This window comes from Protopterus annectens, chromosome 6.part1, assembly GCF_019279795.1.
Source record: "Protopterus annectens isolate FY-2018-M chromosome 6.part1, PAN1.0, whole genome shotgun sequence".
Lineage (NCBI taxonomy): Eukaryota > Metazoa > Chordata > Ceratodontiformes > Protopteridae > Protopterus > Protopterus annectens.
The window spans coordinates 425,152,340-425,177,541 of record NC_056738.1 but is presented as its reverse complement, the minus strand read 5'-3'; the positions used below and the strand labels follow the sequence as shown (position 1 = coordinate 425,177,541).

At 40.8% G+C, this 25,202-nt stretch overlaps 1 protein-coding gene across 1 annotated transcript in view; it reads left to right on the top strand.

The window, feature by feature from the left end:
* Window positions 1-25,202, top strand: part of LOC122805307 (latent-transforming growth factor beta-binding protein 4-like) — a 348,095-nt gene that overhangs the window by 152,703 nt on the left and 170,190 nt on the right. Inside the window, exon 4 of the mRNA XM_044075395.1 lies at window positions 8,296-8,814. Coding sequence (XP_043931330.1) covers window positions 8,296-8,814 — 519 coding nt within the window. The remainder of the gene's footprint in view (window positions 1-8,295; window positions 8,815-25,202) is intronic.

The following is a 25,202-nucleotide window of genomic DNA, read 5'->3' as shown; positions in this document are numbered from 1 at the left end:
TTTCTTATGTAAATTAATCGGAACACTTTCAGAGTCTGGGAGAGCATCTCTCTGTCACCTCTTATGAAATACAGCCTGGTAATTTAGCTTCGGGCAGTTTATCTGGTGCATTGCTTTCAACAGTTCTTGATTTTTGTCATGCTCCTCGTAAAAAAAAAAAAAAAAAATTATATTTTTGGTAAATCACTGAAGACTGCCGCCAATGAAGCCAGACATTAAATTTCCATACATAATCTTCAAAGTGCAGGTTGATTTAAAACCTGTTGTTCTGTTAACTTTCTAAGTGAAATAAAAGTAGCAATTAAAAATTGTCCTGTATATTGGGCCTTTGTCTGATTCTTAGGTTAAAGAAGTTGAGTGCTATTAAAAGCATGGGACAAAATAATGCTGCAGAAAATGAGCCATCAAAACTGCTTGTCTGCTTAATTAATATTAACGTGACAAAATTAGTAAATGCAACCAGAAAAATACACACTCCGTAATTATTAATTTGTAATACAAATCCTATTACTCTAGCAACTTTCTAAATGTGTCCCTAGTTTTAGGTCTTTGTCCCCAACATTATAACAGACTTTGTTCAGATTTCTTGGGCTAAGACATTGAGAAGTAGTGTGTGTGTGTGTGTGTGTGTGTGTGTGTGTGTGTCCGTATAAAAGAGGGAGGTAGCATACCCTTCAGCTGTCCAGGTGTTTGCAGAATGTCCAGATTTTTGTCCCATATTCCTCCTAAAAGGACTGAAGTTGCTAAATAAAATGACAGACATTTGAGTTTTAGATGTTATATCCTTTAGAAAAATGCATACTAACACAAATCCTGTTATTCTACCAATTTTCTAAGTTCATGAGAGCAATATTTATAATCTGTCCCTATTTATTTTAGGCTTTGTCCAGATTTCTTGCACTAAGAGGTTGAGGTTTGTGTGTGTGTGTATGTGTGTGTGTGTGTGTGTGTGTGTGTGTGTGTGTGTGTGTGTGTGTGTGTGTGTGTGTGTGTGTGTGTGCGTGTGTGTGGTGTGTGTGTGTGTGTGTGTGTGTGTGTGTGTGTGTGTGTGTGTGTGTGTGTGTGTGTGTGTGTGTGTGTGTGTGTGTGTGTGTGTGAGTGAGAGTGAGTGAGTGAAATGCAGAGTTAGCAGGTGGAATTTATTTTCAAGTGCATTTTCAAGGAAATGTGAGCTTCAAGGGAAGAGAAGTTTACTGCTGCTCATGCTAAATCTGCTTAAAATGTGCAACTGTTTTGTTTAGCAAATAGTAACACTGTTGTGGTATAGAGTTTTAAAGCCATGTTAGTAGCACAGCAGGTAGAAAACTTACATCTTGATGCAGAGAGCTGTAGGTTCTACTCCCATGGCATATAGATTTGTATTTGAAAGTGGTGAGTGCTGCAGTCTTGAGTATGTCCTCCTTTGGATGAGATGCCTAGTAACTATGAACCTGTTTTTCAGCTTGCCACCCATTACTTATTGCAATATGCACGACCGGCCTTAGGCATAGGTGAACTAGGCGACTGCCTATGGCGCCGTACAGGCTGGCCTTGTAAAGGGCGCCTTATGTACTTATTTATTTATTTTAATTAATATAAAGTTTGCACTCTTCTTGGCGCTGGAACCAGAGGGCGGAGGGTGGGGGAGGGGACACTAGCACCCTCCCATTTACAGCTAAGGGTTGGCTAGGAGGCTAAAAAAAAAACTTTAGTTGAAGGTGTGAGAGTCTTCTCCTTTAAGGAGAAACTTATGTGCATCATGACGCCAATGTCAACTAAATGCATTTTGCAGTTCAAGCGACGTGCATGTGACACACACACAACGTTGTGTTCTTTTTAATGGGTATGTTATGTTTTTTGTTATTTTATGGTATGTTGCTGGCTACTTTATAGTTTATTTTATGGTAATATACTAGTTTCATGATTTTATTAATTCGTTGTACGTCTTTTTGTTTTATGAAATTTATGTGCATCTTCCTTTCATGCAATATAATTTATCGTATTAAATTAGATGTTTCTTGCGTAAGATGCATCTGAACAAGTGCTGCCTTAAGCATCCTAGAATCAAGTGTACCATGTGGTTAACATGTGGGAACATTATGTTTAGTGAAAAATAATATGTCTAATGTAAACAGAAGCTGTACATGCTTTAATAAGAAAAGTTCACATCAGTCTACCCCACAGTAAACTATGAATGCCCTCAGCAGCCACAGAACTTTGTGAATTAGCTCATTGTGTTGATAGGTATCTGCCTGGTGTTAATATCATTTCAGAACAAGAAAGATTGGTATACAGCAGTCCCTCATAATCATCTCATTGTCTGCACAGTATGCATCACCTTTGATATTGTTTTCTCAGAAAAGTGCATAATGGTGTATTGTATAAGGCAGAAGAAAGCTCCCCTGGTAATGTAAGGTTTCTGTACCTTATTACAAGAGGCTTACAATTTGGGATGAACAGTTGTGAGGTAAGACAGACTACAGATACTAGCCACTGACACATCCTTCTGCAGGACCTTCAGGAAACATTATTGAGTGAAGTGGAAACCCTCTGCGACATTTGGTCAGGAACATGCTAGAACTGTAAAGGAAATATAAAGACTGCTTTACTGAAAATTCAACAGTGACTGGGTGTACAAGGTACGTTGTCTGTGAGTAGCACTCTTGTTTAGTAACAGCTGCCTGAATTCTATAATGTCTGCAGCTAATGCCATTTTTATTTTATTTGCACCAGTTTTAGAGATAGAAATATACTGTCGCGTTTTATTATATTTGCTAGATAGAACAACAACAATACTACTATATCTTCTCTGGAAACCTGGCAAAGTAGAGGGCAGGTTCCCTGAAAAAAAGACCTGTGTGCATTTTTATTCACTTCACAAATTACCATATAGTTATAAATCAGCACCCCCCTTTTAATGAAACAAATCTGATACGGCCTCTGCTGAAAACAGGTTCTGTAGACCCAGCCAGACCACCCCAGTAAACAAATGTCAATTAAATAAATAAATAAAATATCTGTAAAGAAATAACTAATGCACGCTGCTGCACATCTCGTGTCATTTAAAAAGACCCGTGTGATACTGCAATACTCACGGACAATGTTTGTTGCTTATTTGGGTCACACCTCCTGCAGTGTACCTGGACGCTCTTTTGCGATGTGTTTTATATTACAATGCTTTAACACAATAGTTCTGCAGCCTTTCAGGATGCTATGCATGCAAGGAAGCTGCCTGCATAAAGAATATAGCAATAACCCACGCCTGGGTGTGGGTAATGCTGGATTTACCCACGGTTGGCATGGTTTGGTCCCGAGGCGGCCCGAGGGACCAAACAAAGCCAACCGTGGGTAAATACAGCATTACCCACACCCAGAAGTGGGTTATTGCTATTATACCATGACATTATTTAAGAAAAGAAACTATTACTTTTCTTAAATAATGGCATAGTATAATGCCTGTTTCCTGCCCTTCCGCAGATGTCTGGCATCCGCGTAGTTCTGATGTACCGCGCGCCGCGCAGTACATCAGAGTTGTGAGCAACGGAGAGCAAGATCTCCATTGCTTTTTTTCGCTATGTTAAATGGGTTTAACATAGCGAGACAGCTTTAAAATAAGCAACGGAGATGTCTGTTGCTTATTTTAAAACTGTCTCGCTATGTTAAACCCATTTAACATAGCAAAACAGTAAAAAAAGCAACGGAGATCTTGCTTTCTCCATTGCTTTTTTTTTTAAACCTGTCTCGCTATGTTAAATGGGTTTAGCATAGCGAGGCAGCTTTAAAATAAGCAACGGAGATGTCTGTTGCTTATTTTAAAGCTGTCTCACTATGTTAAACCCATTTAACATAGCGAGACAGTGTTTTAAAAGTAGAGTTATACTAATGGAAAAAAGTTCGGGCGACCGGACCTTTTTCCATTAGTATAACTCGATTTACAATGTGCACGCTGGCCAATCAGCGTGCACGTTTTGGGGGGGGGGTCATGGTATAATATTTATTTGTATATTGCTGGTGTGATTTTTTTTCTCATAGAAGTTGATTTAAGTTCTCTTTGAATTCTGCGGTTACTGATGTTGATTATTCTTTTCTTTTGCAATATTTTATTCATTTAAAGTTGAATATGGATTCCTTAAATGAGTATGCAATTAACAATTTGCTAATACACAAATATCTTGTACAGTGTATTAAATGCTATGCATATTTAAAGGTAACAGCTGATAACACTCGTGATCTGTGTTCCTCCTGTCAAAAGCTGGATGATCTGATTACCACTGTTAGAAGTAAATTTAGACTTGATGATCATCAGTCCAGATTTCTTGCAGTAAGGTTGAGAGATATGCATACCTTTCAACTATCCAGATGTTTGCCTCATATTTATGGCCTATTCCTCATAAAATTTGTGTTTTTCTGGCAAATCACTGAAGATTTAAATAACTAAATGCCATACATTTGAGTTTCAGCCTTCATTTCCTTCAGAAAATCCATGGTGGGTTGTAATGACAGATGTTTGAGGGGCCTTTTATGGTTAAATATTCTGAAATGGGTAGTTTTGTCATTATTGGTTCATACATTTTGTTTCATTGCTTACTGGAAAAATGTTTAAAACTACAAATTTAAAACATACTCTAACAAGTGTAAATGTTTCTATGTGCAGCTAGCTGTTTTTTTGTTTATCAAATGGCATAATGCGTTATAAAATATGAAAGCAGTGTTAGTAGCATAATTGCCTTTGGTGCAGAAGGCTGTGGATTCTACTCCCACACCATGTAGATGGAGTGCTGATATTGCATTGCCCATGTGATTACTGATTATTTGGTGCATTATAAGGGGGATAGGGGTTCTACACTCCTGAGTATGTCCTTTGCAAGACATTAGTTGTTGGTCATTTCCTATTGCAATATTACCAACTTACCAATTTTTTAATGCAATATAGGCAATTAATTATTCAAGGAAAGCAGGCACTGAATTTGTAGATAAAACATTGATGTGTGAAGTTGTTTTGCCAGTAGAAACCTCTTCATTAGGTACGGATTTCTTTAATGTGGAATTCAGATGAATTTATATCTGCAGAGATTGTGATTATGGAGTAATATTGGCGGATTATAATGACAGAAGTCTTGAGTGGCCTTTTATGGTTGAAATTTTCTGAAATGGGTAGTTATTGGTTCATACATTTTGTTTCATTGCTTATTAAAAGAATGTTTAAATCTACAAATTTAAAACACTTTCTAACAAGTGGTGCTGTATTATACAAGGAGTATAATTCAATGCAATCAGAAAGGTGAATCAAAGAACAAATACACATATGCATCGCCCTAAAAATGTGTGCAAGGAGTCTGTTTTGAAAACAGCCCAAAGATAAACTTAATTCTTCACTGGCCAGATGCATTTTCTATGAATGTGGGTTTTCATGCCGTTTCAATGCATATGAATTTTTCACATTTCAATGAATGTGAGTTTCAAGGGCAGAGAAGTTTACTGCTTATGCTAAGTCTGTTTTCATTGCGAGACTGTATTGTTTAGCAAATGGCTACCTGTGTTTGTGCTATTTTATTTCAATATCTGTAATGACTGTAGAAGCAAATACGAGAATAGTATGCATGGTAACTGGTGAGAATTAACCAAATAATGGAACACTGGAATAGCTGAGGAGGGGGCTGCTGCTGGGGTGATTGGGTTGCTGCAGGAGCAGCTACACTGGGCGGCAGTCTATTACCCTGCCTAGGGCCCTATTTGAACCATGATGTAGCTCTGGTATTTAAAGCAGGAAATACTATGCAGAAGTAGTTGTAGTTAAAAGATACCTTGCAATGTAGTTATTCTTCCTATGCCTTTAAATAGTTTAAGGCAATGCTGGAGTGGCTTTCTTGGGGAGTGACCCTGTGGGTGTGGCTCAAATAGGGGTGTTTCATGACTGTGGTGTGGGTGGGGCTTAAGGGGCGCCAGAGCACTACTTCGCCTAGGGCGCCATTTCGGCTAAGGCCGGCCCTGGCAATATGTCATAGTTGTGATGAATGTTTTTTAGTGATGGACGCTGAATAATTTTATAGCTGGTAAGAAGTTGTGTATTTGTTAGTTGATATGGCAGTTCTAACCAATTTAGGCTTTTCAGTGCTATACAGTGATGTGTTCTGAAAGGTGTATGTGCTGCAAATTTAGTAACTTTGTTATAGCATTGTGCAAGTTTTAGTTTTCCATTTCTTTTAATGTAACATAGGCAATTTATTTTTCAAGGGCAACAGGCACTGAATTTGTAAATTAAACAAATATAAAGTTGTTTTCTAGCAACAACTTCATTGGTTTCAGATCTCTTTAATGTGGAATTATTCAGATGACTTTTACTTCTGCAGAGATTCTGCATATTGATTGATATTGGTGGATTGCATGACAAAAGTTTGAGTGGCCCTTTATGGTTGAAATGTTCTGAACTGGGCAGTTTGCCATTATTGGTTCACATGATTTGTTTCATTGCTTAAAGACAAAATGTTCAGAACTATAAATTTAAAACACACTCTGACAAGTAGAGCTGTATTATACAAGAGATATAAGTCAATTATTATATAGTATAATTAATACAATCAGGAAGGTGAATCAAAGAACTTTTGCATGGTTCTAAAAATGTGTGCAAGGAGCCTATGATTTGAAAACAGCCCAAAGGTAAACTTACCCTGCCACTGGCCAGATGCATTTTCTTTGAATGTGGGTTTCAATGCTGTTTCAGTGAATGTGGGTTTCGAAGGTAGAGAAGTTTTAATGCTAAGTTTGTTTTCAATGTAAGACTATTGCTTTGTTTAGGTTTAGTAAATGTCTATCAGTGGTTGTGCTATAACATTTGAAATAAAAGTTGTAAATTAAATCCAATTATCTGTAATCATTGTAGAAGTAAAGCATAAAACAGTATGCACACTGAGAGATTTGAACAGAGTCTATGGCAAATGGGGAGAAATAGCCAAATAATGGGACACTGGAATGGCTGCGTCGGTGGAGCTGTGTGGGTGGGGCTCTGGGTTTGCACCCCACCTGCAAAAAATCCTGCGGGCTCCCTTGGTTCCAAGCCTTAGCAACCTTGTATGAGTACAGACAATGCCCAGCAGATTTGCTGGGTTTATAGACAGACAGGAGTTTTTGGTCACTGGATCGCAATGAGCAACTGGAAACATACATAGTTGTGATGAATGTTTTTTAGTGATGGACGCTGAATAATTTTATAGCTGGTAAGAAGTTGTGTATTTGTTAGTTGATATGGCAGTTCTAACCAATTTAGGCTTCTCAGTGCTATACAGTGGTGTGTTCTGAAAGGTGTATGTGCTGCAAATTTAGTAACTTTGTTATAGCATTGTGCAAGTTTTAGTTTTCCTGAAGCCTGGAGGTTAGTAAGGAGAGTCAGGAGGATATAAGTAGTGACAAGTGTAATTTTAATTGCATCGGTGAGAAAGTTTTTGGCTCTATAAAGCATCCCTAGTTTTTTTATGAGTTTTTCTTATGCAATTTTACATAAGCAGGTGGAATGTATGATATACTTCAGTATCACCCTTATTAGTTTGCTATGAAAAGTGGCTTCAGTGGTTGTATTATCAAGAGAGAGGACTTTAAATTTAGTTTTTTCATGAGAGAAGGATTTAGGGGAAAAAAGGTAGTAGTTTGGTCTTTTTCAGGTTGAGCATGAGATGTGAATTTCATGTTTATAATAATAAGCAAACAAATTTTTTTTTTTTTTTTAAAGTTTTAAAGTTTTATTTAGGACAACTTCTCTTAAATTGTTTCTTCAAGCAATCTTTGGTAATCCTGATAGAGCCACATAGTTCCCTCTGGATTTTGATTCCAGGTCAGACAGTAGCTAAGACACTGAGGCTCACAGATTTTGAAGTCTTTAAAGTCTAGCTCTTAAAGTAGTTACAACTCTGTTCCCTTTTAGGAAAAAACTCATGTCAGTGTGGTTATTCACTGCTAGAGTCTTTTCTGAGTTGTGTTTTGAAAATTAAAGCTACAGACTACGTCCAAAGTTGCATGGTGTACACTGAAAAATACTTGGTATTCCAGTAAGCAACAAATACCTTGGATTTTGCTGCTGTGTTAATGATATGCTTGATGTCTTAGAATTTATATACATTTACGAGTATGGCAAATAACCTGAATGAATTACACAACTGTTTTGAGAAATATATGCTATAGCAAGCATATATCAGACTGTATTTCTCAAAACACAGTCTGATATATGCTATAGAAAGCAATTTTTTATTTATAAGTGCAAAAGTGAGTTAAAAGCAGATTACATTATTTGCTTACTAATTTATTTATGTATGTGTTTATTTGTAGATGATTATGCATACTTATGTAATCCTGCAAGATCTGCTGAACCACATGATACAGAATCCTACGAATATATTCATGAATCACGATTGGGTTCATATCCTATGTATGAATCAGATAGACTGTATGGTAGAAGACATAGACCATTATATGGTTCTGAGCCAATTACAGGTCACAGTTATGAATCAAGACCTTTTCTTCCTCCTCAGCAATTTGGACTTCAGGATTACATGTATGAAGGAAGAACATATGAGACAAGTGATGTTGGTTCTGACTTTGCATACTTAAGTCCAGAGGGAGACTCCAGAACAGCATACAGAACCCGAGACTCCTTACATCAACCTGTCTTTGAACAACCTAGCTTTCAAGGCAGCACTAACTTTAGACCAAGAAACACCCCAAGTGGCCCAGCATACAACCCGGATGAAAGTCGTTCATGGCTACGATACAGTGACCAAGGAACTCCATCTTTCCCAGCAAATCCAGACAGATCTCAGCCAGGAAGCAGGCCAGAAGTTTTGGAAGGTGAGCATTTTAAATAGTTATCCGTAACATTCACTGTTAATTAAGAAAACTTTGTGGTGCCATTGTTACAGCAGATGTTGTTGCACAATTAAATGTACATGGAGTGGGAAACTGATTTAAGTGGAGTAAACAGAAAGGTAGCAAATATGACTGTAGTCCAGAAATACAAATTTAAGAGCTAGCATCAGCTACATATTTTGTAAGCATTGGCTATAATTTATCCATTTGTAATAGCCCATTCAAAAAATAAAGCAGCTGTGGGTTCAAGATAAGGACATGAGTCAAATAAATAAATAGGTAGATAAGGTAGCACTGTGAAGCTTGTCCATCCATTTTATAAACTACATGTCTACATGAGGGTTGTGTTGGTTACAGCCTGAGTAAGATCCACCAGACTTCTTTTACAGTATCTAGCAAAATCCTCCAGCTCTTTTTGACAGATCTTCAAATATTCCAAAGCAAGCTGCAAGATAAAAACCTCTGCATCATGTTCTGAGTCTCCCTCAGGGCCTCCTCCCAATGGGCTATGCCCAGTATGCCTCCTGTGGTAGAAGCCCAGGGGACATCCTGACTAGATGCCTTAAGCACTTCAACTTACTCTGCTTAAGCCAGAAGAGCAGTATCTGTATTCTAGGATTCTACGTCTCATGCACCTTGGTCTGGCATGAAAAATAAGCATACCTATCCATGCAAAGAGATTACCTTCCATTCATAATGTCACCATTTAATTCACTCCTCAAAGCTTATGAAAGCAGGTGAACATACTGGACAAGACTGATCCATAAATCTAGAGCCTTCTATGTGTCAGCTCTTGCTTCACACTTCACCACTCACAGTTTGGTATATAATACAAGCATCACTACTGCCTCTGCAACCATCCAGTGGTCAGTCTCTCAGTCACACAGGATATCTCAGGATACTTTAGCTTCTCCAGTTAAAGTAACTGCTGTTTCCTCATACCTGCTTTTCCTATTGCTTTATTAAGTAACTCAGTCTTTCTATGAGACAGCAATATCATCTAATTTGGGAGTGCTGACGTTCAACCCAAAAGCTACATAGTCAGTAGCAGCTTGTCCAAATATGTGATGGAGATCACAATCGCTGAAGGTCAAGAAGGCAATGATATCTGCAAACAAGGTTGTTCCACTCAAACCCAATGACGTTATACTCTCTAGGCTTTAGCTATGTTTTGGTGTTCTGTCTAAGACAAATCGCTAAAATAAGCAGAAGCAAGACACACAAACTTGGCAACATTGTACACCAACACTGAATGTATCCACACGAATGCTGACAAGGTCATCTTGTTCTTCAAAATCAAGGACTGGTTATCATGCATCAGCAGCAGCACTGGGACCAAATGGTGTTGTCCTGATTCAGGAGGAGGAGGATGGAGGATATTTCCTAAGTTATTTCAGTTAGAGAGGAGAAAGTCTGACCTTAACTAGAGACACCACATGGCAGAAAAGAAACATTTTTAGGAAATGTTTAATCAAATATACATGCCTTTCTCTATAAATAACTGATGGGATTCAGTCTATATCTGTTTGTGGTGCCACTGCAGTGATTAAACCTAACAAACTAACCTGATTCTCTCATGGGATGTTTGGAGCAATCAACCTTGCAATGTCCTAAAGGGTCCCCACCCCATTGAATTTCTAATTATGGTGCTTTTCTCCATGGGCCTCCACTGAAACTAAGACAAATATAAAAAAATTTAAAAATGTATGCCTATAGAGATATATATGTAATATATATATATATATATATATATATATATATATATATATATATATATATATATATGTGTGTATGTATATATTATGTATTTCATATGTGCAACATACCTTTTTTCATTTTTTTGCACCACTTTTTTATTACAATAAATACAGACTCTTTTTCTTGCTTGTCACGCTTTCTTATTATGTTTCTTCTCAACTTTTTTCTCTTTAATTTCCTCCTTCTGTTATATAGTCTTATCAAAGTGACTAACTGGACCACACCATAAATGTACGTTTACACCTTTTCTTTCTGTACCCTATACCCTCAACATATTTCTGTTCTTTACTGGCCTTCAGCACTAAGCTGAATCTAGAGTACTTTGTATCTCTGTCTGCAACAATATGCATAAAAGTAGTTAAGTGACTAATCCCACTGTCGGCTGTTAATAGATGTTCATCATATTGTTCACTGCTGCAGTATCCTTAGCTATATGGGTTATATCCTGCTAAGGATATATCAGTCAGCCAGCTTCCAAAGTTTAAGACACCTGCTAACAAACCATTAAGCAGGTCAAGCCTAAAAAACACAGGTTTGAGCACAAGACCTTGAGGGCTTTCCTGCTGCTGAAAAGAGCATTCCACTGTGGGCTTTTGAGGATCAGTGATTGGCTTGTCATGTTCCATTGCTGGGCAGATAAATTCCCTTTGGGGAAAAGCTTTCCTCATTTTAAATGTATTGTTTAAATGTACTTCCTTGTAAGGAAAGCTGTTTTTCATGTAGTAGTCTTTGTTTTAACGGACTGTCTTGAGATTTAACTGTATTTTCAAATGGGGGAGCACTTTTTTACTACCAATTTAAAAGTAGTTGAAAAACATTTTATTTCTGTGGATAAGCTGTGTTTATTTTAATTTTGGGGGCTGGCAAAGTGTTTAAAGTGTTTTTTTCTACATTTTTATTTTAGAAAAATGACTGTAAAAATTTATTTTTTACTGGTTTCTCCTGCCTGTTTCCCCCAGGAAAAAGGCACTGTTTCCTGCTTGACCATGCAACAAACTATTAGTCCCATGTTTGGACTTCTTCTAGCCACAAAAAGCAAGAGTTAAGTAGACAGCCTTTGCCACCATAGAAGGTTAGTAATTGGCCTCAGCTACAGGTCGGTGGCAGCTGTGGCCAAACCAGTTTCCTCAGACAACTGATCTTTCACCCCAGATCCCTCTAGTGTGGCATGTAAAGCCACTATGGACCAGGGATTAGCAATGACCTCTGCAGCTGTTGGAGTCCCCACACTGGGTGAAGGAAAGACTTTCTTGTTAGTTCTGGGACTGGGAGCAAGGAAGTTCGCTCTGTTTAGTCAGGATATTGCGCCCATCCCTGGGGAAGCTACTGCTGCCATTAACAACTCTATTGGCACCATCTTCCTTGTCAGAAAATGAAAGAGAAAAATAAACATTTAACTGTTCTGCTCAAATTTCCCTGTACACGAGTAAATTCATAGATGTGGCCCAGAGTCTAATTCAGGCTAGTACATTGATCCTTCTTATAAGATGGTTTCTGATAAAAAAATACTCTTTTCCTGGTGTAATTCAAGATTCTGAATCTGAAAAAGAAGATGAGGGGAAATTTGTAGGGTTTTCAGTTCAGAATTCTGATTCAGACTCAGAGGAGAGCACAATATTTGATTCTCCCTGGGGGTTTCTCTTTCTCTGAGACTATCTCCAGAATGTGCTAGTATTTTCAGTAGGAGAAAACTGAAGTTTCTCAGTCCCCCAGATAATACAATGAGCTGTTACTAATCGAATTGGCAGAAGTTTCACCTGTTCCACCAGTAATGTCAGTATTGGGGGCATGGCCGGCTTTTGGCATAGGCGAACTAGGCGACCACCTAGGGCGCCATACAGGCCGGCCTCGTAAAGGGCACATTTTTATGTATTCATTTATTTTATTATTTTGCTATCTTCTCAGTGCCCTGTCTGAGTGATGGGCACCAAAACAATAGGGAGAGGGGGAAGGGTGAGCACCCTCCCACTTTTATAGCTTCAGATTGACAGGAAGGCTTCAAGAGGTTAAAAAAAAAACTTCTGCCGTCGCGCACGGAACTTAAAGGGAGAGTGTCAATGTTGTAGCTTTCAGAACACTTTGCTATTTTTTTGTCACCAATGTGTACTTTAAGTAATGTACTGGGGACCCATCTGACTGAATCTGCACTCTTCTGCTGCTTTTTTGTGTAAATAGTCTGTTTTTGCTTTCAGAGCGTCCTGCTCTGTCTGCCAGGTAAGACCACCCCCCCTTGTGATGTCATCAGTCACACCTGTTCTGTGCCCTCCCTTCTTTAATTCTCACCATGCTTGAACTTTCCCAAATTGTTTTCATTCCCTATGGAAAACAGAAGCAATGTGGCTTTGGTTCCGATCTAGTCACGCTCCAACTGTGCTCGTCCTTCTCGGTGAATGTACATGAAATTACCGAGGCTGTGTTAACATGTTTTTAAATGACAAAAAAGAGCGTTAAATGCAGCACTAACTGCAGAACAAGTTCTGTAACGTTCTGTACAGATGGCTTCCTTCATAACTTACCAGCAATACCGGTACCGTACGAAAGGCATCGATCATTTCTTCATTACTCTAAACTTCTTTATTTAATAATCAGTAAGACAGTGATGGTGAAAAAAAGTCCAAAACAAGCGACAGTTATTTAAATATAGTTCTAACTATGTTGAAAAAACAAATATAATAAGGGGCTTTACATCTTGCAATTTTTGAACAAAAAATACACAACTCTTGGGTTTGGCATTATGGACCAACAGCAATGATATTACAAAGCCCAGTGTCCAGGTGCCGCTTGGTGCCTTTTCTCCAAAGATAAGGGAAATGTCTTATCAAAGATTCTCTGAAGGTGCAAATAACATGTAGCAAAACTTGTCAAATATTAGCTTATTTCCAGCATCAGCTGCAGAGCTCTGAATCGCTTGTCTCCAGACACAGATACAGGAATGCTCACAGTAATCAGGCACACATTTTGAATGTTAATTTCTGTAATTTGCTGTGTTGACAGAATAGAAGAATGTGAAGTAATGTTCACTTTCAGATGTAAAGTCAATAACTTGTTAACATTATTTTAGTGTATTACACCACGTTTTTGTGGGTTACTGATAAACTGTCAGGGTACAATATCGTTGCAATACAGTATTAGCTTCTTACATTAATGCCGATACTGATTTTGCAGTAGCAATTGAAGCGCTGAAGCGCCAACGCGCCTATTGGATTTGCTGCAGCAAATTACATTTTACATTCATTTTTAACAAAGCAGTTTTAACAGAACCTTTTTTAAAGTTCTTCTAATACACTTTACAAAGTCATGAGTTTTGCATAAGCATGCACATTCAGAACAATGTGTGCTACTGCTGACAAATTGTGATCCTCCGTAATGAAAATCACAAGTTTTACAAAAGAGCCAGAACCTTAGCAGCAACATTGGTACTGTAATATTCTGCACCACTCGCTTCCCTCATGGCTCTTAATTCTTTATTTTAAAAATTGATGAAAGCCGATGTCAGAAAGACTCAGCCATTGCAAACCATTTTAAATATTACCCTAATTCTCTTGGAAAGTTGAACAACAGTCTTTCCATCAGTGTGCCTGTTCTGAGCAAGAAGTATGAAACTTTAATACACATTGGTCATTGGCCATAATCCTTAGTGATTTACTAGTAAATCAAACATTTTGCCAGGAGATGGGCAAAATCAAGGTCCTTCTACAAAGTTAGAGACAGCTGGGAAGTATGCTTATTGCTAAAGTCTGTTCCTTCAAATCACAACTTTTACTAGGTTCATAGGTTGATACTAGGCTATCTGCCCTAGGGCATTTATAAGCCTAGTCAGAGTGTATTTGGCTTACTATGCAAAATAAGGGACAGTTGAAAGGCTTATTTATTGTAGAAGTGTGTTCTTTCCCTGACAATGCTATACTTTACTTCCACTCAGTTACATGTAGCTGGACTGATCAGTACATATATTAAGAAAGTTACTGCTCAGCATAAATTTATTTTTCTGTTGTATCGCTTGATGCTTAGAATTATTATTACAGCTTGTTTCTATTCTCTTGCCTAGTACTGTAAATCTTATTGTAATGGGTAATAAATATATCTATCCAGTACATTTTTTTATCTGCTGGTGGAGATAAAGAAATACAAGGCAACTGGGTCTTTCATGGCAAAAAAGGCAAGATACAGATCTCTAACTCATACCTCTCAACTGTACAGAATTTCTAAATTTTTGCCTCATATTTGTGATCTGTTTTTCACAAAATTGTGGTTTTATAGCAAATCACTGACAAATTGTTGAATATTGAAGTCAGAAAAAAACAATGACAGGCATTTGAGTTTCATGCTAATGCCAAACCTGTTATTCTATCAACTTTCTAAGTTTGTAAGAGCAGTATTTAAAAAAATTACCCTGTTTTGGGGCCTTTGTCCCCCCCCCCCATTATTTATGGCTTTGTCCAGACTTCTTGCTCTAAGAGGTTGAGATGTTTGATCTCTGCTCAAGATTCTATAAGATTCTGAAGAAAATGACACTGAGTTTTTCCTGGTAGCTTATGGTCTTTACGTCAGTGATCTCTTTATTTAGGAACAACTGGGGTCCTGCTAGTTGTTTGATATGTATAGTGAAGTACCTCCTAAAGGGAGAATTATGCTCAATAATTGGCCTAATCAATGCTGAATATATCAAAACATTGAACTCTGTAGATCTTGATTGTATTCTGTTGGAAAGTAACAATACTAAGAAGGATTTTCTGACTATTATTGTCATGATGACAGGTATATGATTATAGGACAGTAAGTCAAGGTCCTTAACAACATTTTCATTTGAAGTGGTGTGCTATCTATGCTGTATATTTGGGGTAAGGGCTGCCTACCAAATGTCACAATATTGCATTTTTTTACATTTAATTTTAGATAATTTTCAATACACCAGTTATTTATGTGTGGATATTCGTGCAGAAGGGTCAAAGTATCAGAAGGGGATTGGTTTATTTATTGAAATTTGATTACCTGGAAAGACAGACTGGGTAGAAGACCATTTTCAATGGAGGCTCGGGGAGAAAAGCTCAAAATTATTCATAGGTTCATAGGTAGGTACTAGGCTTTTGTCCCTAGGGCCTATATAAGCCTAGCCAAAAAGGTACCCTGGCTTTTGCCACCCAAGAAAATTATTTTCCTGTGTCCCTGTCGAGCAGAGCCACAGAAGTGATCCCCAGGGTGAATTTCTTATTTCCCATCCAATCATCAAGATTTTTCTTGAACAGTGCGAATGAAGAACTTTGTATGACATAGATGTGTAGTTTGTTCCCATGGCCGGCCTTAGGCATAGGCAAACTAGGCAACCGCCTAGGGTGCCGTACAGGGCGGCCTCATAAGGGGCGCAAAATCGCGAAACAAACCAAAAATAAAAAAATAAACTTTCTTGAACTTTTTACATTGCGCCCAATGCCTGTTTGTACACAGTAGCATTGCGCACCCCCCCACGACTGACGACACGAGCACACAGCATAGAACGCCCCCCCCCCGCGTTATGTATGAGTCTCCTAGTGGCTCATGCCCGCCTCTCATTCTTTCTTTCATGACGAGCTAGAGGCGGGCGCATCCGTTGGCTGTATTTGCTTCCTGGATGGCGTGGGCAATCATCGGCGGCCTGATTTAGTTGCTGGGGTTGTTAGTGAACTTTTCGTAGTATGTAGATTGACTGTTTTATTTCTTAGCTTCTGTAGAGTGGCTTAAATTAGAAAAATATCAGTTTCATAAAGGTCATAGAACAGGTGATAATAATACCTACTGCTTAAAGACATGTACTTTTGAAGAATTGTTGAAAGAAGAACTATTGGAGGTCCTTCTTGCCATTTACTATTAGAATAAACTAAGAGATAGCAGCTTGTAGATGCCTGGCTACAACTTGTGGGTTATGAAATCACGACAGCGTCACTCACATTATTCTGAGTTGTGTTTGGGTGTGTTTTAAGGATAATATCATACCTTCACTTTAATTAGTAGCTACAGGTATGCGACACCCTTTCATGTTAAGATAAGTGCTAGTTACTTTCACGGTATTGTTCTGTATTCCTGGAAAATATGTTGAGTTTACCGTACTTGAGTTCAGAATATTTTTTTTACCAGAAGAAATTCATTAGCTGGGAGGATTTGTGCTGGTTTGAGCATATCACATGGGTTTGTCCTTCAAGTACAAGGTATTATAGTCTCTGAGTTAATATATGTAAGTAATAGTGTTATTGGGGTACACGGGGTGATTCAGTTTCTATATTTCATTTTGAGGGGTTAAATGTAGTGAATACCAGTTGAAATTTGAAGGATCATAACTCTGACACCCTGAATTGCAAGCAAAAATGTGGACCAGTATTTATTTATTTTTTATTTTTATTTTACATTTGTTAACCGGGCTAGTCTAGCTGGATATATGTCCATTTTCAGTAGAGGCCCGGGGAGAAAAGCTCCACACATAAATCTATACTATGAGACATATTAATAAAAAAATTAAGTACAATAAGAATATACATTTAGTAATAAGAACAACAAATACTTAAGGCACACACAAAAATATACTAGGTCAGTAGTAGCATCACAATTAAAATGCTAAAGATTAGCAGTTAGTTTCAATAATCCGGAGAGAAAGAAGTATAACAAGAGTTAGAAGGGATTAATGTAGAAATACAAGAGAGGAGAAGAGAGAGAAACAAAAGTCTAGAAGGAGAAGAAGTAAGAAGATGGGAAAGAGGGCAGGGGAGAGAAGAGGAGTGAGTCAGAGCAAGGAGGAGAGCAACAGGGCAAGAAAAAAAGTAAGTATATGTGTAGCTAATAAGACAGTTTATAGTTAAAGTAGAGTAGGGGGGAATGAAGAAGGTTAGTCAGGAGTCCAACAGGAGCAAAGCCAGTGATTTTGGAAGTACAGTTTGATTTTTTGTTTAAAGAGTGGTAAGGAGGAGATTAGAGTGATATCTGGGGTAGCAGATTCCATGTCCTACCTACAGTATTAGTGAACAGAGAGTCACCAGCTAAGTTATGAGATTTTACAGATTTGGTCATGAGTTTAGAAGAAGACCAAAGGGAGGTAAGATTGTTATAAGGGATTAAAAGTTGAGAAAGTATAGGAGTGTTAGGTTGGTAAAGTATTTTGTGGGCAATAGTAAGTTGTGAGATCATAAGACAGTTTTGTAGCTCTAGCCAGCCTAGGAGTTTTAGGTTATGACAGTGATGTGTTCTGAAAGGGTTACCGGTGGCAAATCGGGCAATGCTATTGTAACAAATTGCTAGTTTATTTAGGTTAGCCTTCTTAAGGTTAGTGAAAATAGGTGAGGCGTAAAAGAGAGTAGATATCAGATGGGAGTGGGCGATAGTAGCTCTGGTAGAAGGTGTGAGAAATGGTTTAATACGATATAATGATCCTATTTTTTTGTTAACTGTTTTGATGATGTTGTTGGTGTGTTGATCAAAAGTGAGATTGTTATCAATGGTTATTCTTAGCAGTTTAGTTGTCAAGACAGGAGAGATGACAGTAGTGTCATTTGACAAGATGTTGAAGTTTAATGGGGAGGTTCAAGTGGTAGGAGTGAAAAGGAGCAGTTTAGTTTTTTTAGCATTGAGGAGGAGGTACCGTCTAGTAAACCAAGTTTCTACAGTGTTGAAGGTAGTTTGAGTTAGTGAGAGTAGCTCTGAGGAGGTAGATGCTGAACAAATAATAGTGGTGTCGTCAGCGTATTGGATGCAGGTAGCTTGAGGGATTACAGTGTTAAGATCGTTTATGTAAAGGGAGAAGAGAAGTGGCCCAAGAATGGAGCCCTGTGGGACTCCAATAGAAACAGGCAATAAGGAAGAGATATGGTTGTCCCAAAGAATGGCTTGTTGTCTGTTGCTTAGATAAGAAGTAAACCATTTGATAGCAAGGTTATCAAATGAGAGGGATTCAAGGATGTTAATAAGGGAAGAGTGGTTCACCATGTCAAAAGCTTTAGAGAGGTCAATGAATAGAGCAGAGGAGAAAAGATTGGAGTTACGATAGTTGTTGATGGTACCAACAAAGGAAAGGAGGGCAGTGGAGGTGCTATGGTGAGGTCTAAAGCCATGTTGACAGTTGGCTATAATGTTGTGTAAAGAGAGATACTGAACAAGTTGCTGATGGATACATTTCTCCATTATCTTAGCTAGAGGTGAGAGAAGAGCAATAGGTCTAAAGTTAGTGTACTCAATAGAGCTACCACCTTTGTGTAGTGGGATAATGTGAGAGACTTTCCATATATCTGGTATGGTTCCCTCTTGGATAGTCCTATTTATGAGTATAGATATTGGGTATGCAATCTGTTTAGCAGATATATACCAAATTTACCAAATAGTATATATTTTATATATATACATATATAGATATATATGGTATATATAGATATATACCAAATAGTATATATTTTGCCTGAGGTTGTGATTCTGTGACATCATCCTTCAAGTCCAAGGTATTATAGCCTATGAGTTAATGTATGTAAGTAACAGTGTTATTGAGGTATATGGGGTGATTCTCCATTCAAAAAGATGTTTAAAAGGTTTACAAGTGTGTTCAGAATTTATTGTTTTTTTCCAAGATTCGTAGGTGTATGGTAGGCTAATGACCACTAGTGCCCTTAAAAGCCCAGCCATTCAACTCAAATGTGACCTATAATTTTGATTTATATTGAGGTTCATAGGTTCATAGATAGGTAGTAGGCTATCTGCCCGAGGGCATTTATAAGCCTAGCCAGAGAGTGTCGGCTTTTGCCACCCCATTGATTAATTAACTGATCCTCTGTCAAGCAGAGCCAATGAAGTGATCCCAGGGGTGTATTTTCTGTTACCCATCCACTTGCCAAGGTTTCTCTTGAAGAGTGTTAGTGAGGGGCTCTGCCTGATGTAATTTGGAATTTTGTTACAAAGCATGGCGAGTTTCTGTGACAGGAATCTATCCCTCTAGCATGTTCTATTTATTGTGGCGAGGTTTAGCTCACTAGAGCGCATGGCTCACAGTGACTTGGATTTCTTTAGGTGGAGCATGTCCATCAATTCTGAGTTGGACATGGCTTTATAAGTCAGGCAGAGATCACCTCTGAGTAAGTGACCCATCTGTGGGAGTGGCTCAAATAAGGGTCTTCCTTGAGTTCGGTGTGGGTGGGGCTTAAGGGGCACCAGAGCAGTACTTCGCCTAGGGTGCTGTTTCAGCTAAGGCTGACCCTGATTGGGTGGTTTGCGTGTCACTGCCTGCTATCCTCTGATAGAATTTTGCCCAAAAAAGCAGATAGATTGGATAATGTTCCTCAGTCTTTTAAGTTTTTATACACTCATCCCAAACCTGACCCAGTAGCTATATTTTTTAATTAATCCTGCTACTAAACTTTTAGTTATGTACTCACCATAACTTCAGATGTTTGGGATCCATCTCGCCTACATTCTGACTGATGGGTTCGGAGCCAATCCCTCGGCTCCGACTCGGCACGCTTATGCCAAAGAGCGAAGTCTCTTATTGGCTGAGCTTACTATATCCCAGGATGCACCACTACCAGTCCCCAGATCTAGTTTGTCCATACATGCACACATGCACGCCCTGCTTATATAACATCGTCAGATGAAACAAGATAAAACAGTAGAACTCAAAACCGTTCAATCTCTTCTGATCTCCAAGGCAGGGGAAGGAGGGTGGGTATTAGGAATGTAGGCGAGATGGATCCCAAACATCTGAAGTTATGGTGAGTACATAACTAAAAGATGTTATGTGATCCTATCTCGCCTACATTCTGACTGATGGGACAGCGTCCTAGCACCTGAATCCTGGGTGGCTCACTGGAAAACACTCCTGAGTACCGTGGAACCAAATGAAGCTCGTCCTTTAGATGCCACATCCAATTTGTAGTGGGAAATGAAAGTGTGCGGATTGGACCAAGTAGCCAGCACAAATTTCCGATATAGCGAGCATGGAATGGAAAGCTATAGAAGTAGCCTTAGCTCTGGTAGAATGTGCATTGATAGATGTTGTAAGTTCCTTATTCGAAGAATAAGCCTGAGTTATGCAATCTCTGATCCATTTGGAGATAGTAGCTTTGTGATGGTTTGGCCCAATTTATTATCTGAGAAGGACACAAACAACTGGTCTGACTTACGTGCTGAGTCCTGTCTAAATAGAAGCGTAATTGCCTGTGAACATCCAATTTATGGAGAGTGTATTCTGCTTCATTGGAGAATTTTGGGAAGAAAACTGGTAGCTCTAGAGATTGTTGGAGATAGAAACTAGAACAGACCTTTGGGACAAAGGATGGATTAGGCCTAAGTGATACTCTATCCTTGTGGAAAATCAAGTACGGTGGCTTAATAGACAGGGCTTGAAGCTCTGAAACTCTTCTTGCAGAAGTAATTGCAACTAAGAAGGCAGTTTTCCAAGACAGATATTTTAACTCACATGTAGCAGCCGGTTCGAAGGGGAAGATGTTAATGCGAAGCACCAAATCAAGATCCCACGGAGGTGCAGGATGAAAAATTGGGGGTCTTAATAGGCTCGCACCTTTAATGAAAGTTTTGCATAGTCTGCTGCTCATCAAAGGAGGATCCATGGATTCGTGGAATTTAGAGATAGCCGCTAGTTGGACTTTAATAGTTGAGACAGAAGATCCTTGATTAAACAGGGATGTTAAGAATTTCAAAACCTCTGGGACAGGAGCAGTGATAGGGTCTAAGCCCTTGAGTTGAGCCCAGATAGCAAACCTCTTCCACTTACTGAGGTACAATTTGTTAGTGGTGGGTTTGTGGGCGAAGATAAAATGTGAACAACTTCCGGGTCTAGTGTGTGCCTTCTGACTAAAGTCGGAAGTGGAGGAGCCAAGCTGTCAATTTCAAAGATTGAAGGGACTGATGCCGATGTCCCGACTGATGGATTAGCAAGTCCGAATTAGGTCTAAAGTCCATGGATCGTCCACGCATGCTTCTTCAGGTAAGGAAACCATACCTGACGAGGCCAGTATGGGGCAATCAGTATCATTGAGGACCCCAATTGAGAAGCTTTTGAATAACTTTGGGAGAAGTGGAATTGGAGGAAAGGCATAAAGTAGCCCTGTTGGCCAAGGTTGTGCTAGAGCATCCATAGCTGGTACTCCCTGATGTGGGATCAAGGAGAAGAACCTTTGGCACTTGGTGTTTAGTGGAGTTGCAAATAGGTCGCAGCACGGGCCCCCATCTCCTGAAAACCTGAGCTGCTACTGTGTGGTTTAGAGACCACTCGTGAGGAGAGAGAATTGTCCTGCTCAATTTGTCTGCCAATATATTTGACCTTCCCGGGATGTGGGTCGCTACCAAGAAGCGGTTGGTAGCTACAGCCCATTCCCACACTCTCATGGCCTCTCTGCAAAAATCTGGTCCCTCCTTGTTTGTTCAGATACCAGACCACCGACATGTTGTCTGTGTGGATGGCGATGATGCCCTGAGGAAGAAACTTGTGTAAGGCCTGTAGGGATAGAAGTACAGCCCTCATCTCCAACACGTTGATGTGGAGAAGAGCTTCGTCCGCAAGCCAGGAGCCCTGAACTAGCCTGCCCAGACAATGCCCCCCCCCACCCTAGCTGGGAGGCATCTGTCGTCAGGGTAACCACTGGAGAGGGAAGAACAAAGGGTTTCCTTGATCCAAATTGGATGTCTGAAGCCACCAGCGAAGGTCCCTTTGCATATTTCCGTAATCATGATGTGATGATTGAGGGAAGATCCTGAAAGGACCATTGAGTTGACAATAGCCACTGAAGAATCCTCATGTGCAATCTTGCCAGAGGAACTAAAAGAACCGTGGCAGACATTGAGCCTAAAACTTGTAGAACCATCCTGGCTGGGGCTTTGGATCTCGAGATCAGAGCTTGAACTTGGCCCTGTAAAGTTTGGATCCTTTCGGCAGGAAGAAAGACGCATCAATCTTGAGTCTATCTCTGCTCCTATGAACTTTATGCTGAGAGGGCAGCAAGACAGACTTTGACCAATTGAATGTAATCCCCAGGGTAATACCCAAGGAGATGGTGGCTTTGAGGTTGTCCATTAGTAGATGCCTGGTGGTGGCAGTCAGGAGCCAGTCGTCCAGATAGGGAAACACTTGGAATCCAAGACTTCTCAGGTGAGCCGTCACTACTGCCAAACACTTGGTGAACACCCTGGGGGCTGTGGTGAGACCAAAGGGCAGAGCGCAAAATTGGTAATGACTGACTCCCAGGCTGAAGCGCAGATACCTCCTGGACGCCTGATGTATCGGTATGTGATAATAGGCGTCCTTGAGGTCTATGGAGCACATCCAAACATCCTTCTCCAACAATGGGAGAATGGATTGTAACGTGACCATTGAATTTGGATTTCGTGGATTGGTTCAGTCTGCTGAGATCCAATATTGGTCTCAGGTCCCCTGTCTTTTGGCACTAAAAGAACCTGGAGTAATTTCCTGATCCGATCTGGTCTGTGGGGACCGGTTGGATTTTTCTAGCAGCTTTAAAGCTTCTGCGGCTGCCATTTCCCTTTGACTGGGTGGTGGGTCCGGGATTCTTTTGGACGGTGGGGGCGAGTATGTGAATGGGATGGTGTAACCTCCGGCAATGATCCGAAGCACCCATCTGTCCTGAGTGATTGACTCCCAGGCTTTTAGGTGCTTGGCAACGACACCCGACTGGCTCGAGCAGCACAGCCGGGCAATCCCTCATGACGTGTGGAAGGCTGAAGAGCCACGAAAGGACTCGCGGTCTCCAGAATTGCGGGGCCCTCTGCTGCCTCTGGGACGGCATCTCCCTGAAAAATTTCCCGTCCTCTGCCTCTGGAAGGGAATCTTCCTGCTGTTGGGAGAAAAACTTACGAGATTTGCGGAACCACATTTTCCCCTCCTTTAGCCTTGGGGTAAGGCCGAAGGAGTGGAATAACGGGCACCTACGGCAGATAAAGTTTTTCCCTCTTGCTCACAGCGGGTAAGGGTGTCTTTAACCTTGGGTCCAAACAAGGAGGACCCATCAAAGGGAGCGTCGAAGGAAGACTTGAAGGCCTCCATGAACTGACACAAGCGGAGCCAGGCTTGTCTCCGTGAGCCACGCCTGTGCCTGCCGCTCTACCCGCCCCTTCGGCATAGGAAATGAGCCTCATGGACGAGTTAGAAATTGACGTAAGGATAGCCAACTGAGAGCTAACCGACTGGGCTAGCTGCTCAGGTAGGTTACCGAGAGGGAATCTGACAACTCCTTGACCAGATCCCTCTGAAGCCTGGTAAAATGTGCCAAATAATTCAGAGACCTTAAAGTAAAGGCCGCTGAAGTCAGGGTGCGCTTCCCGTACCTGTCCATACTCCTAGACTCCTTATTAGGAGGATGGATGGACGTTGAAGCCTCTGCCACGTCCTGTTGTGTAGCAGATGCCACCACCATGGCATCTACAGCCACGCCTTTAGTGAGGAACTCCTTCTCGGGAGCAGACAAAAATTTATTTGGACGAGAAGGGACTGGTTCCACGGTATCTGGGTGTTCCCGCCCGACAAACTAAATCCAGAAGCTCGTCGGGCGGAGACCCCCAGGAGGCGGATGGCTGAGCCCCAAAGACCATGAGGAGCACTGACTCATCAGCAGAGGGGTTTGGATATCCAGCCGCCTCGTTGTTTGAGGATCTCTAAGATGTCTGCAAATGAGACATCATCCGAGGCGACTGGGACCCCTCTGCATCATCAAGATCAGTGTCTGATGTAATAGACTCGGGGAGTCCACGTGCTTCCTCTTGCACGATCTCTTCCTTGGGGTTCCTCGAAGACAACTCGAAGAACCCTCAGGAGGAGGAACCCCAATGGGGTAACCTCAGGCCCGGGGCTCCGCTGACTACGGACAGGGAACTGCCAAAGACCCAGTCTCCACGCCCAGGGAAGGTGCCGGTAAAGCCGGAGAGATGACGAAGAGGACTTGGCCAAGGCACTCCTCATGGCTCTGCGGACCCCCAGAATCCTGGGAGTGTCTGGTCCCGAGCCGTGATGGCCGACGGAAGTCCCGCAGCAAGCACCGAGGGGAGGCTCGGAACCGAAAGCATAGGTCCCGAAACATCACCCCGGGTCCAGCCGAAGAAGTCCGCTTACCAAACTCGGACCCGAAGGCCGGGTTGGAGTAAGGGTCGGAGCCGACCCTAAGATCTCCACCGGCTCCAACAGCACCTGCTCCGGCGGAGCCGAAGCAGTCGGAGGAGGAATGGCAATGGGGTGGGCCAGGGTCATCGGCTCCGAAGCCAGCTGGGTCGGAACCGAAACAAATTTTGGAAGACTGGGGACTGGAACAGTCTTTGGAGCACCCTGTCTATATCAGAATCTGACATCCTCGAGACCGAGAGGAAACAGAACGGGTTGAAGGCCTCTCCAACGGCCCCAAAGGACTAGGGGACCGGCTCGAGGTGACTCAATGACTATCGGCGCCAAGGAATACACACACCAGATTCCATCGGTGCCGAGGTGGACTTGCCGAGGAGGAAGTGTCTGAGCGGCGACCCTTGTCGGCTCGAGACCAGTGGAGCCGGCGGGTGACCCGCCTCGATGCCCAGCCATCGGCTCGAAGCCAGAGGAGTCGATACTGGTGGCATCGAGGCAGACCGTTCGACCTCGGCTCCGAAGTCCT